This window comes from Tachyglossus aculeatus, chromosome X2, assembly GCF_015852505.1.
Source record: "Tachyglossus aculeatus isolate mTacAcu1 chromosome X2, mTacAcu1.pri, whole genome shotgun sequence".
Lineage (NCBI taxonomy): Eukaryota > Metazoa > Chordata > Mammalia > Monotremata > Tachyglossidae > Tachyglossus > Tachyglossus aculeatus.
In genome coordinates, this window is record NC_052100.1 from 21,820,338 (window position 1) to 21,838,067 (window position 17,730).

At 40.6% G+C, this 17,730-nt stretch overlaps 1 protein-coding gene across 1 annotated transcript in view; it reads left to right on the forward strand.

Moving 5' to 3' along the window:
• The window catches only part of HACD4 (3-hydroxyacyl-CoA dehydratase 4), a 29,468-nt gene extending 12,171 nt beyond the window's left edge, over nt 1-17,297 (forward strand). Inside the window, exons 4-7 of the mRNA XM_038770572.1 lie at nt 7,997-8,109; nt 12,394-12,500; nt 16,248-16,379; nt 16,823-17,297. Of these exons, the coding sequence (XP_038626500.1) occupies nt 7,997-8,109; nt 12,394-12,500; nt 16,248-16,379; nt 16,823-16,905 (435 nt within the window). The 3' untranslated portion in view covers nt 16,906-17,297. The remainder of the gene's footprint in view (nt 1-7,996; nt 8,110-12,393; nt 12,501-16,247; nt 16,380-16,822) is intronic.
• The last annotated feature ends 433 nt before the right edge of the window (nt 17,298-17,730 follow it).

Genomic DNA, 17,730 nt, shown 5'->3' on the forward strand with positions numbered 1-17,730 from the left:
AGGATAGCAGCGGTTGCTGTTCTATGCTGCCAATAGCTCAACTATGCAATTAACTGCAGCTACCCATCTTGCTCTGCCTCCTGCTGCCCCTGCCATAGTCAACAGCAGATCACAGGTACCGTTTCTGCTGTTCCTCTAATCTCTAGAGTCCACTTCCCCTGAGGGAGTGGGGCACACAAAGAGTTCTGGGAAGAATGCTGCAGCCATCTTGGTACTGGCACCAACAGGATGATATGGATAGATGCCCCAAACGCTATCGGGGGCAATGATCGGCGAAGGGAAGGAGATGGGGACGTAGCATAAGGAAATGTGGATGAGTGCAGAAAAGAAGAATCAAGTCTAATGGTCTCTACTCTGCTTTAATCCTCCTTGACCTCTTGGCCACTCCTTCTTCCCGGAAGCACTCTCTGACCCCGTCTTCACCGATATAGTACTCACCTGGTTTTCCTCCTACCTCTGTCACTGTTCCTTTCCCATTTCATTTGCTGACTCTTTTTCCAGCTCTTGTCTCCTAGCCATGGATGCCCCCACGTGGCTCTGTTCCGGCTCCTCAATTCTTCTCACCTTATGCTCACTCTCTGAGGGAGTTCATTCACTCGCATGGCCTCACCTCGATGTGGATGATGTCCAAATCTACCTCACCAGTCCCGACCTCTTTCTCTACTTGCACTCCTCTTGTCAAAAGGGCATCTCCACACGGATGTCCTGCCTGCACCTTAAAGTCAATATGATGAAAACTGAACTCCTCATATTCCATCTTAAGCCAACTCCTTCTCCTAACTTTCCCATCCATTAATGACACTATCATTTTCTCCATCCCAGAAACCTGCAACCTTCGAGTTATCTTCGACTCCTCTCTGTCTTTTAACCCTCACCGTTCAATCTACTACCTATACTCTCCTTGTTTATTCATTTATTCTTCTTTACATATTCTGCATCTTTGCTTCTTTCTCCGGCTTTTACTATTTATAAATTATTTACATTTGCCTGTCTCTTCTTTAGATTGTAAGTTCCTTGAGAACAGGGACCATGTCTTTTACATCTACTGCGTTTTCCCAAGGGCTTAGTACAGTGCTTTGCACCCGGTAACTGCTTGATAAATACAACTAATCAGAATGAAAAAGACCACAAAGGCCACAAATTAAAAAATAAATATGCAATAATGAAAATTTTTCACTGTGCTGCTATAAAAATTTAAAACATTGCAACCTTTATAGGGTGCTTAAATAATATTTACCATACTTATGAAGTGATACTGGCACTGTCATAGATCAAGAAAGAATGTTGTTTTACTCCTCCACTCCAAAAATCAGAATCAGAATTGGAAACAGACTCAATGCTTAATTGTGACACCTCACTACAACTAAACTATGATGAAATCATTGAAGATTTCTTAGCAGGTAGCCAACACTAGGGATGCTAATTAGCATTTCAGTATTTCCCATTCAGACGGAAATGCTAATTCTACTTACCAAAGAGAAAACCAGAAATAATGTTATGATTAAGACCCAAGCAGTGTGCCCTAGTGGAGAGAGCCCAGGACTGGGAGTCAGAGGATATGGGTTCTAATCCCACCTCTGCCACATGCCTGTTGTGTGACTTTGGGCAAGTAACTTAACTGTTCAGTGCTTCAATTTTTTCATCTAATAATAATAATTGTAATATTTGTTAAGTGTTATTACGTGCCAAGCACTGTACTAAATACTGGGGTAGATACAAAATAATCAGGTTGGTGCAGTCTCTTTGCTTACAGTCTAAGTAGGAGGGAAAACAGGTATTGAATCCCCATTTTGCAGATGAGGAAACTGAGGCCCTGAGAAGCTGTCTCTTGTCCAAGTTCACACAAAGGGGAAATGGTAGAGTCAGGATTAGATCCCAGGCCTGAGGTCTATCCACTAGGCCACGCTCCTTCTCCTTTAAAGTATTTCCCTCTTGGAGCTTCAGAAAAAATGGTCACTTTAATCATCGGCCTAAATCCAAATGTTCAGGGGTCCTGCTAATCAATACCAGACAGGAAACATGTAATGGAATAAGCAGAAGGAGAGTAATTGGTGTAGGCAGTGAGAGGATCTTACAGAACATGTGGGTGAATTTATACTAGGGGTTTAGAAAATATGCAGTTATCATGTTCAGCCTTCCCAAATATGCAGGGTTGCATTTTAGCAGAAATGAAAGATAAGAAATCCAAAGAATATTTTTTGAATTGTCAATTCTTAGGAATTTTTATTCAGTTGATTCTGCAAAAAGGAATCAGGCTTAGATTTTTAAATGAAGTAGTTGACCTTTTCTTTAAAATCGCCTGGGATAGAGGCCAGCATGGACTTTTCATGTCATCCTTCCCAGGCAAAATGCTAGATGCAGATGTTGACCAAAATTTTTCTGACTTTAAGTGTGGAGAATCGATTTCCATGAAATATGAAAAGTCAGGTAGCCTATACTGAGTGCAGGGATCCTCTAGCCAAGTCTGGCTGAGTTAAAGCCCTCCAGAATATCAAGTCAGTTCCATCCCTTCTCTGAAAACTGCTATAGCATGAAGTCAACCTGCACTATTAACTAGAGAACTGTAGTCTCGTTCTGTATCAACACGATGCTGTTAAACCAAATCTCAATCACTCAGCTAAACCAAACCAATCCCTCAGTTGGGGAAGACACATGAGCACATAAGAAGCCAAGACTGTTCATGTTTCTGAGGGCTGAAAGCCCCAGGCCTGGGGGAGAAGAGGGGTGTTTTAAACCAGATGTTGTCCTTTTTATTTATTTTCCTTTGCATCTATCTGGTCTCTTGCACGGAGATCTTTCTTTCCCCTCCTTAGTACTACTATGACAGATAAATGCTGCAGAACTGGAAATTAAGAATTTCTTACCTCGACCTTTTGATGTTCAGAAACCTTTCCATTTTATTATTCCCTCTAATGGAGGAAAATAATTACTTTTCAGCCATCAACATTGTGGATAAAATAACCACTCCCAGTAAGCACATAGTAAATGCTGAATAAACTAGTGTGGCCTAGTGGAAAAAACATGGGAGTTGGGGTCAGGAGATCTGGGTTGTAGTCCTAGCTCCATTACTTGACTCCTGCGTGACCTTGGGCAAGTCATTTTTTTATATTATTAGTTAACCACATTACTATGTGCCAGGCAGCGTGGCTCAGCAGAAAGAGCCCGGGCTTGGGAGTCAGAAGACGTGGGTTCTAATCCTGACTCTGCCACTTGTCAGCTGTGTGACTTTGGGCAAGTCACTTCACTTCTCTATGCCTCAGTTTCCTCATCTGTAAAATCGGGAAGAAGACTGTGAGCCCCACATGGGACAACCTGGTTACCTTGTATTCCCCCCCAGGATTTAGAACAGTGCTTGGTACATAGTAAGCACTTAACAAATACCATCATCATTATTATTATTATTATTAAGTACTGGGGTAGATACAAGATCATCAGGTTGGAAAAGCAGCATGGCTTAGTGGAAAGAACATGGGCTTGGGAGTCAGAGGACATGGGTTCTAATCCCAGCTCCTCCACTTGTCTGCTGGATGACCTTGGGCAAGCCACTCAACTTCTCTGTGCCTCAGTTACCTCATCTGTAAAATGGGGATTAAGGCTGTGAGCCCCACGTGGGATATCCTGATTACCTTGCAACTACCCCAGTGCCTAAAACAGTGCTTGGCACATAGTAAGTGCTTAACAAATACCATAATAATAATAATAATAATAATAATAATTATTATTATTAAATTGGACACAGTCCCTTTCCCATAACGGGCTCACGGTCTTAATCCCCATTTTACAGATGAGGTAACTGAGGACCAGAGAAGTTAAGTGACTTGGCCAACATCACACAGCAAACACATGAGAGAGTGGGGATTAGAACCCAGGTCCTCTGACTCCCAGGCTTGAGCTTTTTACACTTGGTCATTCTGCTTCTCTTAACTTCTCTAGGCCTCAGTTTCCTCATCTATAAAATGGGGATTCGATACCCTTCTCCCACCCCTATATACTTTCCCAGCATTTAGTACAGCATTCTTCATACAGTAAGTGCATAATAGGTATTATTACTACTTAGGATGTGAGCCCCATGTAGGACAGGGACTGCATTCAATTGGATTATCTTGCATCTACCCCAGTGCCCGAAACATAGCAAGTGCTTAATAAAGTAGTGTGGCCTAGTGGAAAGAGTGACTTGGGAGTTAAAGGACCTGGGTTCTAATCTCAGGTGCACCACTTGTCTGCTGTAATGACCTTGGGCAAGTCACTTAATTCTCTGTGCCTCAATTTTGTCATCTGTAAAATTGGGATTAAATCCTATTCCCTCCTATTTAATCAATCACATTTATTGAGCACTTACTGTCGGCAAAGCAATGTACTAAGAGCTTGGGAGAGTACAATATAACAGTTGGTAGCTGGGGCAGGTGGTATTGCAGAGAGGCATTGAAGTGGTATGGGGGGGAAGAGTGGAGTTGTTTTCATTTAAAGTTGCATAATGCTTCTTGGGCTGCCTATTTCCCCATTGATTAAAATGAGGAAACTGGTGCACAGAAAGGTTAGGTTAAATGCCCGAGGCTACCTCTAATTACTGTGCAATGTTAAAAAGGGCAAGGAGGTCAACACGTTTCAACTAGCATTCTCCTAACTAGCTAGTAATTGGGACCAGTTCTTGTTAGGAATGGATTACGTGAATTGTAACTCTTCAGGGATTGGTCTTTGCAGTTACTTTCAAAGCGTTCAAAATGAGGAACTCCATCTGTAGCTGGCTACATGTAGTTTCCTCGTAGCCAAGGCCAGTCTTGGCGGAGGAAACAAGTTCCCTTATGTCATCTGACTGAGCAATTAGCATTCAGATGGGGGTCTTCCTCTTTTCTTTTAGAAAGTCTTCCATCTAACAGCTGGTATAAGATAGTTTATCCAAATATATACCCTAAGACGGATGAAGTTCAAGTGGGATTCAGCCAAGGACCGTTGAACTTGCTATATGAAAACAAAGCCCCAGTCAGACTGAACAGAATGTGGGCACTAATTTCTAGTGCTCTTTGCACACGAAGGTAAAAGCAAATCATTCTGAAAACCGATCCCTGTTTGGTTTGTTCAGTGACTTGAAACTGTGCAAGGATAATTTAAAGGAGAAACATGAGAAAGCATAGTCAAACGAGCTATTCTGGTTTGGAGTTCCATTCAAAACAGGAAAAAAAAGAAAAGTTCAAGAGCAACATGTAGCCATTAGGAGAAATATTAACCATCAGAATGAAAGCAGAGGATTTTGAAGAAAATCAGTTTGCATTTATACTGTTTAGCCAAACACGTCAAATGGGGAAATGAGTTTATTATTCAGCGATAGAGTTAATCAAAACTATTTGACTTTCACAAAGCGGAAGTCCTACAAACTCTGAAAAATTGATTTTGAAGGGCTTTCATTCATATAATCATATTTATTCATTCATTCAATTGTATTTATTGAGCACTTACTGTGTGCAGAGCACTGTACTAAGCGCTTGGGAAGTACAACAATAAACGGTCACATTCCCTGCCCACAACGAGCTGGTTTTGTTCAGGCTTCAGTGTTGTGGAAGCAAGATAGAGTTTTTATTGAATCTCGCCTCAGGATTGGGAGAGGGAGAGGGAGAGGCAGAAACACATACACACACACACACACACACACACACACACACACAATGTTTATCTTATGTATATTTTATTTTTTATATACACATAATAATTAGATTTTACTCCAATCTCAAGCAAAAGACTGCCCAGCAAGCCCATATACTATATTGCTTTTTTGAACATTTATGCACAAACACCTTATTTGTTCTTTTCTTCAAACCAGAACTGTTAGATTAATTATGAAAATATAAATAAGAGCTTTATCCATTATTTAAATTTATTTCCATTGTTACAGGCTATTAATCCAAATATTTTGATGTAAAGATTATTCACTTTGCCAGTAACCACTAAAAATCACTAGACCTACAAGAATGTCTGATCCCAAATTTCGTACTGTACTCTCCATATGTTCCAGTGGGGCCCACTCTAAACACATTCTCACATCCTTTTATTCCTCTTCGAATGGCTAGGCTGAGAGGACCACAAGCAGAAAGCCAAAGAGGAACTTAAAAAAAAAAGAGGAGGGCACAAGGAATTGTTTTTCTATAGATGCCTGATTTCCGGTTGACCCATCCAGATTTCCTCTAGGTCTTGGGCACCTAAACTCATTTTGGTTGGATGAAGATCATCAAACCTTCCACAGAGTGAAGTAGATTCTGGCCAGACTTTGAGTGTCCCACTCTCATGGCTTCCCTTCTGCAAGCGGCTCCAATCCCTGGATCCTCTGCTCCATAGCTGGAACCAGAAGGCCCTGGGTCCTAGCACTGCCCCTCTAGTGAATTTTTATTTTGCCTTAGGTGTACATTACCAGTAATCTCAGAGAAATTGCCTCCAGCAATGGGTCTCATCCATAACCACTATTAGGATTTTTTTTGTGGTAAAAAAAGCACTGGGGTAGATACAAGTTAATCAGATTGGACAGAGTCCATGCCCCACATGGGCCTTACGGTCTTAATCCCCATTTTACAGATAAGGTAACTAAGGCACAGAGAAGTTAAGCAACTTGCCCAAGGTCACATAGTAGACAAGTGGAGGAGTTGGGATGAGACCTCCCCCAGGTCCTTCTGACCCCCAGGCCCATGATCTATCCACTAGGTCATGCTGCTTCTCATGATGATTTTTTTTTATCATCACCTGTCCTAACTGTGAAAGAGTGAGGCATTATTTTTTTTACCTTGGGAAAGGTGACATAGAGAGGGACATCTAGCCAGGCAATTCCATTCTAGCCCATGATTTAGGGTCAATTTTCCAGGTAAAAAGTCTGCCATCAGGATCTGTTTTCAGACTTGCCACTTAAACTCATCATGGGCAGGGAATGTGACTGTTTATTGTAATACTGTACTCTCCAAAGAGCTTAGTACAGTGCTCTGCATACAGTAAGCACTCAATAAATATGATTGAATGAATGATTTGAGCAGGGGAGTCGTGCTTTCAGCATTCACTCAAAATCACAATCATCAAGATGGGCACAAGGATGCCTGGTAAGGTGCTGTCCTGTGCCCCCTGGTCAGGTAAATTTGGGCTAGTTCATGCAAATTTCAAATATGAGTTCTGGCACAATTGCAGGACTGATTGACTCTATGGAGCAGAATTTATGAAACATGCAATTTGTACATTAAGGTAGCCTCTGGAATTAGAAGTGTGTCTCAAATTGTTAGATGGTTGAAAATACTAGGGGAAATTCAAATTTCTTAAATGGGAATGTTGTCCTGACTCCAAATCATGTTGCCAGTACACACTTACTATTTTAGAAGAGCTCACTGACCTTGGAATTTCACCCACAAATTGAATATTGGCTCGATTTTTTTCCTCCTCTCCCTCCTCCTTTGACGTTAAAACTATTGTTAGAAGAGTGCAAAATTTTTCCCTTTTCCTGTATTGCTTTTGTCAATAACTCTCTCCTCCTAACCCTACCTCAGGCGTCTTTTGGTGTCAAAGTGCAAACAATATCTGATCTAGCATAACTCTTTCCACAGAAGAAATAAAGAATCATAGTAATGTGGAAGCAACTATTAATAGAACAAAAGAAAGTGCTGAAAGCCTACTTTAAAGGAAAAGGGTTTTATGAGAACCAAAGTTGAAGCAAAATGGCAGTGTGAAAAGTTTTGCAATTGATTTGCAAATTTAGGGAAAGTTTGCATTTACCCATTTCAAAAAGTTTGAAAGATTGAAGAAAAAAGGCCAGAAATAAATGAATGTATTTTTTTCTTTTCCCACTGTCTTTGTTGTGCGATTGGAGAGTGGGAGTAAGAAAACACAGACACAGAAGGATTCTAATTTAAACAAGAACTTCAGAGCACCAGTTTGAGGGAAAAATTTAACAATTTTAATACATTTTTTGTAAGCTATCATCCATAATGGTTTATTGTAATGTGGAATTCATTCTTTATTATTTTTTTAACAGCTAACAGAGAGAATAATCATCCTGTTCGTGGTGATCACCAGTCAGGATGAGGTCCAAGGGAAATACGTTGTGTGTGTGTTATTTTTCTTTTGGAACCTATTGGATGTGGTTAGGTAAGATGTTTAAAAGATCTCTTAAAAATCAAAGAAAATGGTTATATAAATGGTTACATACTTTCATTTTGTTCTTTTGAATGGGACGGAAAAGCACGATCCATATTTGAATTGGTTTATCTTGATATGGAATATTATTTTCAATATTTTCTATAATGCACATATCAAAGATAATGAAAACCTCCCCATTATATTACAAAAGCAAATTATTGCATTCAGTTTTCCAGTTCAGGAGGCTCAGCATAAAACCAATTTGGAATAAATCTCATAGCTATTTCCTAATGAAAGACATTCTTCACATATGCTCTAGTACATACTCAATAAATTAGACATGTTCTTTCTAAATTATAAACAGAATTTATAAACTAGGTTCCTACTGATTTACAAATAACTAAAATACAGGACCTCATTCCACTGGGGGGAAATTCTATTGTAAAATTGTTCATTTAGAGGCAGGGCATTAAATAATCTCTTCTTGTGTGTCAAGTCTACTTCAGTGGCCTGAATGAGCTTTAATGTTCTCCAAGAAGTGAGCAATTTCCTTCTTCCTCTCAATCAAGCATAGGGCAATATGGGTTAGGGTTTTAAGATGTCACAATTTAAAGACAAAAATTAAAGTAGCTAAAAGTTAATATGCCCTTTAATAGATCGCCTGCATGTTCATCATAATACTTCCATCTCAGTTGGAACAAAATGAACCGAAATAATGTGCTTGGAATCGGGGCTTAGATCAGGTAACCAAGATACAGGCTTGAAAACAGAGATAGACCCCACATGGGACAGGCCCTTTAACATAGACAGGATCAAGCTATATGTTCAAACAATTTGAAAGGAAGTGCCAATCACACATCAGTCTTTTCAGGCCCATCCTCACACGGGAGAATAGAGCCTCACTGTCAGTAGTGGCAGCTGAGAACAATAATAATAATAATTATGGCATTTGTTAAATGCTTACTATGTGCCAGACACAGTACTAAATGCTGGGGTAGATACAAGCAAATCGGGTTGGACATAATCCCTGTCCCATGTGGGGCTCACAGTCTCAAATCCCCATTTTACAGATGAGGTAACTGAGGCACAGGTAACTGTATGACTAGCCCAAGGTCACACAGCAGACAAGTGGTAGAGCTGGGAATTAGAAGCAATGACCTTCTAGACTGTGAGCCTTCTGTTGGGTAGGGACCGTCTCTAAATGTTGCCGACTTGTACTTCCCAAGCGCTTAGTACAGTGCTCTGCACACAGTAAGCGCTCAATAAATACAATTGAATGAATGAATGAATGACCTTCTGACTCCCAGGCCCGTGCTCTATCCACTATGCCATGCTGCTTCTCAAGGAAGGACAGGTCTATCATTAGGATCAAGATATAAATAAAAGGAGTCATGGATTTAGCCAATCTGTTTCTCACCAGGAAAGAGGTGAATTGGGAAATTGAAAAAAGTAGTTTAGAAAAGCATCAATTTCTCATTTCCTTCTAACAGGCAATGTTATGAAACCTGTTGTTCTTGAGATAACTTTGGAAGCGTAAGGTGAGGCTTGAGCACTGAGTCAGCCAGATATAATTATTTATAAATGCATCCAGATTTTTTTTCATCACCACTTTTTCCTGAAATTTCAGGTTCTGGTCACTGCTAAAGGCCAAATACCAAATTTGATTGATCCTTATTCTGATTAGGTCTATTAAGCTCTGAATGTCTGTAAACCCATGCACTGAAGGTAAAATTGGAAAATGTGTCAGAAACATGCAGACATGAAGAAAGATTAGCATGATGATTTAAAAACCCTTCTAACTAGGGACAAGTTTCACCTGCAACATTACAAAATTAACTTGACACAGGGATTTCTTCCACAGAGATCCTAAGACCTTTGAAATGCTAAGTGAAACTGAGTGTGGGGGGCAAAAGGGGATCAAATCCAACTCTAACCAGTAGAAAAGTCAGGTTGTCACTAAGTAATCAGTCTGGATTCAATTGTGGTAAACTAAACAGGATGTTTTAAATCAAACTGCTAAACTAGATGTAAATCAATCACTGGAGCTCCATGACATATACCCAACACTTCTGAAGGATCTTTTAGGGGAAGTTGGAGAACTTTTGGCCTGAGAGTGTATAATAACGATGGTATTTGTTAAGCGCTTACTTATGTGCCAAGCACTGAACCCTGTACCAGAAGACTACAGCTTCCCCTTGTAACTCCCATCTATAAGAAAGATTTTGGAGGGTGATCCAGGAATTATTAAACCAGTGAGTTTCACTTTTATACCTAGACAACTAGTAGACTCTCAAGTTTGGGAATAGTGAACACTTGGAAAAATACAACCTTCTTGGGGAACATCAATGTGGTTTCTATAAAGAGAAATCCTGCCTCACTAACTTGGAAATTTTTCAGTGGGCTCATAAGTATGCTATGAATAGAGTGGAACGAGTAGACATAATATATTTAGATTTTCATTGGCTTTTGACAAGGTTTCATAACAAAGACTTCTTAAAAATTGAGTCATCACAGTATTGGAGGGAATGTTCTGTCAGGAATAGAAAACTGGCAGAAAGATATAAAGCAAAGGGAAGGGATTCATGGGTACTTTTGGGGATAGAAAAATGGAAATGGTGGGGTCTCATTGGTGCCGGGATAAATTTTGGTTAACATCTAGACTGTAAGCTCCTTGGGGGCAGGGAACATGTCTTCCAACTCTGTTATATTGAACTCTCCCAAAAGCTTAGTAAAGTGCTCTGCATACAGCAAATTCTCGATAAATACCCTCTATTGATTGATTGATTGACTAACAAGGGAGCACATAACAAAACCTCCAAATTTGTAAATGACTCTAAACTCTTCCAGGTGGTGAAAAGCCAGTGCAGACAGAGATAAACTACAGAAGAGTTCATAAAGCTGAGCAAGTGTGCTGAGAAATGTCAGATAAATTTCAATATGAGCAAGTGCATCCACAGAAAAATAATCCCAATGTGCCTCCAGGATGATGGGCTTGGAGTTATCTGTCCTGCCTTAGAGCTATCTCAGAATCACTGTGACCAACCTGATTATCTTTTATCTACCCCAGCGTTTAATACTATGCCTGGCACATAGTGGGTGCTGAACAAATACCATAAAAAAGCACATCAATCCAATGCAAAGCAACAGCCAAAAATACTGAAAACCAAGCTAACACTGAGCATCATTAGGAAGGCACAATTATGTCACTGTATGCAACCTATATACAACCTTCTCACCTGGAATGGTATGTGCAGCTCTTTTCCCTGCATTTTAAGAAGGACACAGTAGAGCTGGAGAAGATACAGAAAAGGAAAATGAAGTTGATTGGGGGATGGAGAAACTTCTGTATAGAAAAATGCAAGTTGAGAGGGAATATGCTTGAAGTTGACCAAATCATTGAAGGGTGCGGACAGGGGGGAAACCGGATTTTTGTTGGCCAAATCCCACAGGGTGAGGGAGCACCCAGTTCATTCATTCATTCAATTGTATTTACTGAGCACCTACTGTGTGCAGAGCACTGTACTAAGCGCTTGGGAGAGAACAATACACCAATAAACAGACACACTCCCTGTCCACAACAGCTCAGTTCAAGCCAGGAGGTGGTAAATTCAAAACAAACAAAAGGAAATACTTTTACATACAGTGGGTGGTAAACATCTGGGATTCATTACCACAGGAAGCTGTGCAGACTCAAGAGAGACTTGAATAAACTCATAGTTAGGTCCACTAGACGGTAAGTAGGAGAGGGGAAAAGGTACAGATGTTATAGTCCACCTCCTTAAATATCAGAGTGGATGTCAAGAAGGGCAATCATCACACACAATTTCTCCCAGCAGGAAGCAGTGTTGCTTAGTGGAGAGAGCACAGGCTTGGGAGTCAGAGAACCTGGGTTCTAATCCTGGTTCTGCCACTTACCTTCTGTGTGACCTTGGGCAAATCACTTAATTTCTGTGCCTCAATTTCCTCATCTAATTCCTTATGGGGATTAAATCCTACTCTCTCCTACTTAGACTGTGAACTCCATGAGGGACAGGAACTGTGTCTAACCTGATTATTTTGTATCTACCCCACTGCTTACTACAGTGCTTGGCACATAGTAAGTACTTAATGAGAACCATAATAACGATATCAATAATCCCCTTGCTATAGGCAGAGAAAGAATACTAGCTGTTTTATAGTTTGGGTACTTTCCAATTATATTGGTCGAGTTCATGAAAGACTGTTTCCTTATCCTTTTACTCCCCAGAGACCAAAAAAACACTTTTCTGATAGTTCTTTCTATTCTCTCTTCAGATATACATATAGTATGCTATCAGTAATTGAAATACACTATCCTATTTTGACATGGCTCAGACATACACTGTGGATGCTAATTTACCCTCTATGTGTTCTTGCTGAAGGTAAGGCGCTTATGGCTTGTTTATGACCTGTTTTCTATAAAGTGCTTTCTAGTTTTCACAGATGAATAACTTTCCTAGATCATAAGATGATTTGGGGCCAGCATTTTTCTCACTGGTATTCTGGTATATTTTTCTTGGCTTCTCACTTTTGTTTATCTAACAGATACTCATAAAGTTAAATGACCCTTGAACTAATACAGGGCATTCAATATTCAGATTTGAGGAAATGAAAGTTAAAGATTTGAGTCTGCTCTACAATGTGATAAATCATTAAAATGTGAAATTTTATGCTGTTACTTATATTGTTTGCTTGGTTTCGGAATGGGATATAGCTTTGAAGCCCCACCAAAATTCAAATAAATCATCAACATCTATTTGCAGAGCGCTATAAAATATTAAGATCTGGATTAATATAACCACTGCTGCTTTGTGAAGAAATAAAACTGACAGGTATACTATAACTGCTCACAGGACAGAATGATGAGCCTAATAGAATGGGAAGAAGCAAAAGATGGTAAAAATGTAGAGAATCAGGAGTCTTAGGGATCCATAAGCTTTGGGAAAATAGAAAGTTGAAAGAAGAATGTATGAAGAGTATTATTAATAATAATAATTATGGTATTTGTTAAGCACTTACTATGTGCCAGGCATTCTACTAAGTGCTGGGGTGGATACAAGCAAATGGGGTTGGACACAGTCCCTGTCCCACATGGGGTTCACAGTCTCAATCCCCATTTTACAGATGAGGTAACTGAGGCACACAGACAAGTGCTGGAGCTGGGACTAGAACCCATAACCTTCTGACTCCCAGGCCCATGCTCTTCCATCCACTACGCCAAGCTGCTTCTCAAATATATTCCTTTTATTATATGGAGGGTGAACTCTTTTCTAGTCTAGAGAAGTAATAAGAGAAAGTAGGCTTAAATCCCATGGACTAATGGAAAGAACATAGGCCTGGAAATCAGGTGACCTGAATTCTAACCCAAGCTCCACCACTTGCCTGCTGTGTGACCTAGGGCAAGTCACTTAATCTCTCTGTGCCTCAGTTTTCTCATTGGTAAAATGGGGATGAAATAGCAGTTCTCCTCCTCCCAGACCCCATGACTTTGACTATGAGCCCCATGTGGGACTGATATGATTACCTTATTCTTAGTACATACATAGCACCTAATTGACAAATAATAATCATAATAATAATAAAGTTGGCCACAAGGAAAAACCCCTAACAAAGGTAAGAGTTACCTTGGCTAAAGATAGAAGAGGGGTGTATAGTCAGAGAGTTCCAAACTGTGTGTCTCATTGGCAGAGAAAGACCCTGACATCCCAGCCACACTTCTACACTGTAAGCTCATTGTGGGCAGGGAATGTGTCTGTTTATTGTTATATTGTACCCTCCCAAGTGCTTAGTACAGTGCTCTGTGCACAGTAAGTACTCAATAAATATAATTGGATAAATGAATGAACAGTGCTGACTGATCTGAGGTAAATCACATTTTGTTATTTTTTCCTTGGAGTTTTGGGTGCCATTTAAACCATCCAGGATTTATCCTTTTTTTTTTTTTTTTTTGGCCTGTTCTGAACTCTGAATCAGGCCATCCTGAAACCGACAAGCCTCGGAGTCTCACGCTCCAGGGGACGCGGGCAGCGTCTGTCTGGTGAGGTTGGGGAAGCCTGCTGAAAAGGGGTTCCCTTCTGCCTGATACTGGGGTCGGGGGGGGGGGGGGATGTGCTGGGAATCTACCATCTAGTCAGTTTAACTCAAGCCCTTCTCTCTTTCCATTCCTGTTATTCTATAATTCTATGACCTTTCCTGAGACAAACCTCTGTTCCATGCGAGTAATTCGCCTGGCAGTCCTTAGGCCCAAATTCTTCTTGTAAAAGCAGGCTCATAAAAAGTCAAGGCCGACCTGTGTTCAGTCCTCATTTGCTTACTGTACAAGTTGGGAGTCCATTTTTGTTTACCTAAAAGATGTATAAATCTTTGACTATTTATGCTACCACAGAAAGGAGAAGCCAGATTCCCATAAATAACCAAATGGACTTCTTACAAAATACTAGGGGGTTATGTAGAAATCCTAACAGGCCTGTTCTACTGGCATAGCTAAATTTACAAGCCTCTTGCCTAATGAAAATCTTCACACTCTCCAGGAGTGGCCGAAACTGAGTCATGAATTAGCCAGAGGCAATTATCAGGGTTGGTAATTAGAGAGTAGGCCAAAGCCACAAGTCAAGTTGTAGTTCCTCCTCTACTGACATCTTTAGACCTCATCTCCACTTTTCGCACCAACTATTTCAGGTTACTACTCCGCAGGCAGAACAAAATGCCAGATGTGTAGAAATGCCACACAAGGCATTGCCCGTTAAGAGCGCCTATGGCTTTTCAAATAACTGTGTGAATGCAACCAGACACTGGTCATGTCTAATCATTTCAATACAAAGAAGCAAAGTGTATGCTTACAAATCCACAAATTCAGGAAAAGGACTAAGCTGAGGCAGCCAGGTTCTCTTTTATAGAGTCTATTCGTAAAGTTAGTTGATCCTAGGTTCCCTTTGGGATTTTTTTTTTATTTTTTTTAAAACCTGGGCCCCTGCATTTTCATTCATTCATTCAATCGTATTTACTGAGTGCTTATTGTGTGCAAAGCACTGTACTAAGCGCTTGGAAAGTACAATTTGGCAACATTTTGGCCTTGAAGTGTGTGCATTGGTGTACCTCTTTGTGCTTGAGGGCTATGCCTAAAGTAGCCAGGATTTCTGGAAATTAAAGTGGGACAGACAGATCGAAGTTCCATGGGGGATGGTCAATGGTCTGAGTATGTGGATGGGAGGAGGAAAAAGGCCAGAAATAATAATAATAATAATAATAATAATAATAATGATGATGATGATAGTATTTGTTAAGCGCTTACTATGTGTCAGGCACTGTATTAAGCACGGATATGCATGCAGACCTAGAGAAAGAGAGATCGACATACTCTTGGGGGGATACATTCACCCCCCAAACATTTTTTAGAAATATGATCCAGACATCAGAGTGATGTAGGAACTGGAAAGGAGAGACACTGGAGGAGGGAGGTCAGCGCAGAGGCTGATGCAGTAATCCAGGGTCTAGATCAGAGTGGTGGTCATTTGGATGGAGAGGGAAGGGTGGGTCCTGGAAATATTGTGACAGGATTTGGCAACAGACTGAATATGGAGGTTGAAACAGAGGAAGGAGCCAAGGATGACTTTTTTGTTTATTTTTTTAATGGTATTTGTTAAGTACTTACTATGTGCCAGACACTGTACTAAGCACTGGGGTAGATTTAAGTTAATCAGGTTGGACACAGTCCATGTCACACACGGGCCTCACAGTCTCACAGCCCATTTTACAGATGAGGTAACTGAGGCACATAGAAGTTAAATGATTTGCCCAAGATCACACAGCAGACAAGTGGAAGAGCCGGAATTAGAACCTAGGTCCTTCTGACTCCAAGGCCCGTGTTCTGTTCACTAGGCCACGCTGCTTCTCAAGAGATGAGACTGGAACAAAAATCCCTGGGGGGCTTGGAAGCCCGCACGCACACCTCTCACTCACATTGGACCGCATGAGGTCTTGATGAGAAGGGTCTCACCACAGCACTTTGCTTCAGGGCCCACAGTGGACTTGCTGCACCGCTGCACAAATTCCATTTTTATAACTGAGAATTAGTCATAATGAGGAGTTGGCCCACTTGCCCTAACACAATGTCTCTTCTATGTTAACAGCATTTGCCATCTATCAATCACTGCCTTATTTTGAATCCTTTGGCACTTACTCCATCAAATTACCATTCCCAGTTGCCTTATCAATCTATTTTCCCTACGTTCTGAAAACATACCTGATGGTCCTATTTGTTGGTAAGTTTGGGGTGTTTTTAAAATTTGAATTTGTAAATTTGTGTGTGGGGGGGGGGATGGGAGGTGGGGGAGTTGAGGGGAGAGGGAAGCAGAAAGCCTATGGCAGGAGATCCTGTTCTTTCAACTGCATCACTTCCCTTTGGGCACCATACAAGCAGAAATTTTCCACCTGACACGAACTGGGCAAGCCATGGCCTGGATTTCTCCTCTTGCAAAAATTCAAAGCAACTTTCCATTGCAGGCTGATGTAAGCGATAGCAAGGAAATTTAGTTAAACCAACTGTCCCCCCACCCCTCCTCAGGAGTAATCAAGTTCCTTATTATCCACCCAGCCTGGGTTGTGAAAGAATATTACATCCCATTTATAAGGTAGAGAAAAGCATCACCGAGAGCGCATGTTTATTCAACCCCCACAGCCATTACCCTTCTCTTCTCCAAATTAGGTATGTACTTTATCTCTAGTCACCTCTACTCAGAAAGAAAAACATCCCTGAAAGACTTTTATGCCAAAGAGAAGAACAACTGATGTAAGGAAGACAATGCTAAAGAATATGCTTTGGACGACATTCCTCCATAAGTATTTTGTGGCATCTTTGATAATACCCATTGTTTTTTCTAATGTAAAATGAAACAAACATCCCCCCGAAGTTATCTAAGCATGTTCTCAGTTTCCCACCTATCACTCTTCTCATTTGTTAGCTTTCTGCCTCACCAGAACTATGGCTTTGTTGATTAAAGTTATATTTGGCGTTTTATGAAGATTTTTTCCCCCTAGAAATTAAATAAGGAATCATCGGATCACCTAAATTTGGAAGCCAAAACAGGCATTCTGCTAACCTGAATTCCTAACATGCATGCACATTTATTTTCTTGTTTTTCCTGTGCTCTATTTAAATAAACTAAAATATAGAGGCGGGACAAAGAGGAGACATATTGATGGTGGGGGAGAAATACGTATCCTGCTTTGTTGTAGATAAATTTAAGTGTGCTCAAAATTCTTCTGGAAACAGATACGGATTCATTCTCCCTATCCCTGCCAACCAAGGTGATTCTCTAGGTCCAAAACACTGCCTTCTCTATTCGTTAGATTCACTTGGGAAAAAACACTGCTAAAACGAAATAACCAAATAGGTGAATCCGTCCTCTCTAGGAATCAACAAGATGAAGAACGGCATCCAAGAATTGATAGTAGCTAGCGAATGACCTGAAGGGGGCACCAAGGCAACAAATGTATGAGAGGGGATATGGTGGTCTGGGCTGTTGCCCTGGGATTCCCTTCCCTAAAATCCCCCATAAGGCTCACAGGGGCAGTATCAAGGCTTCCTCCTTCTTGCAGCAGCCAGACAATTTC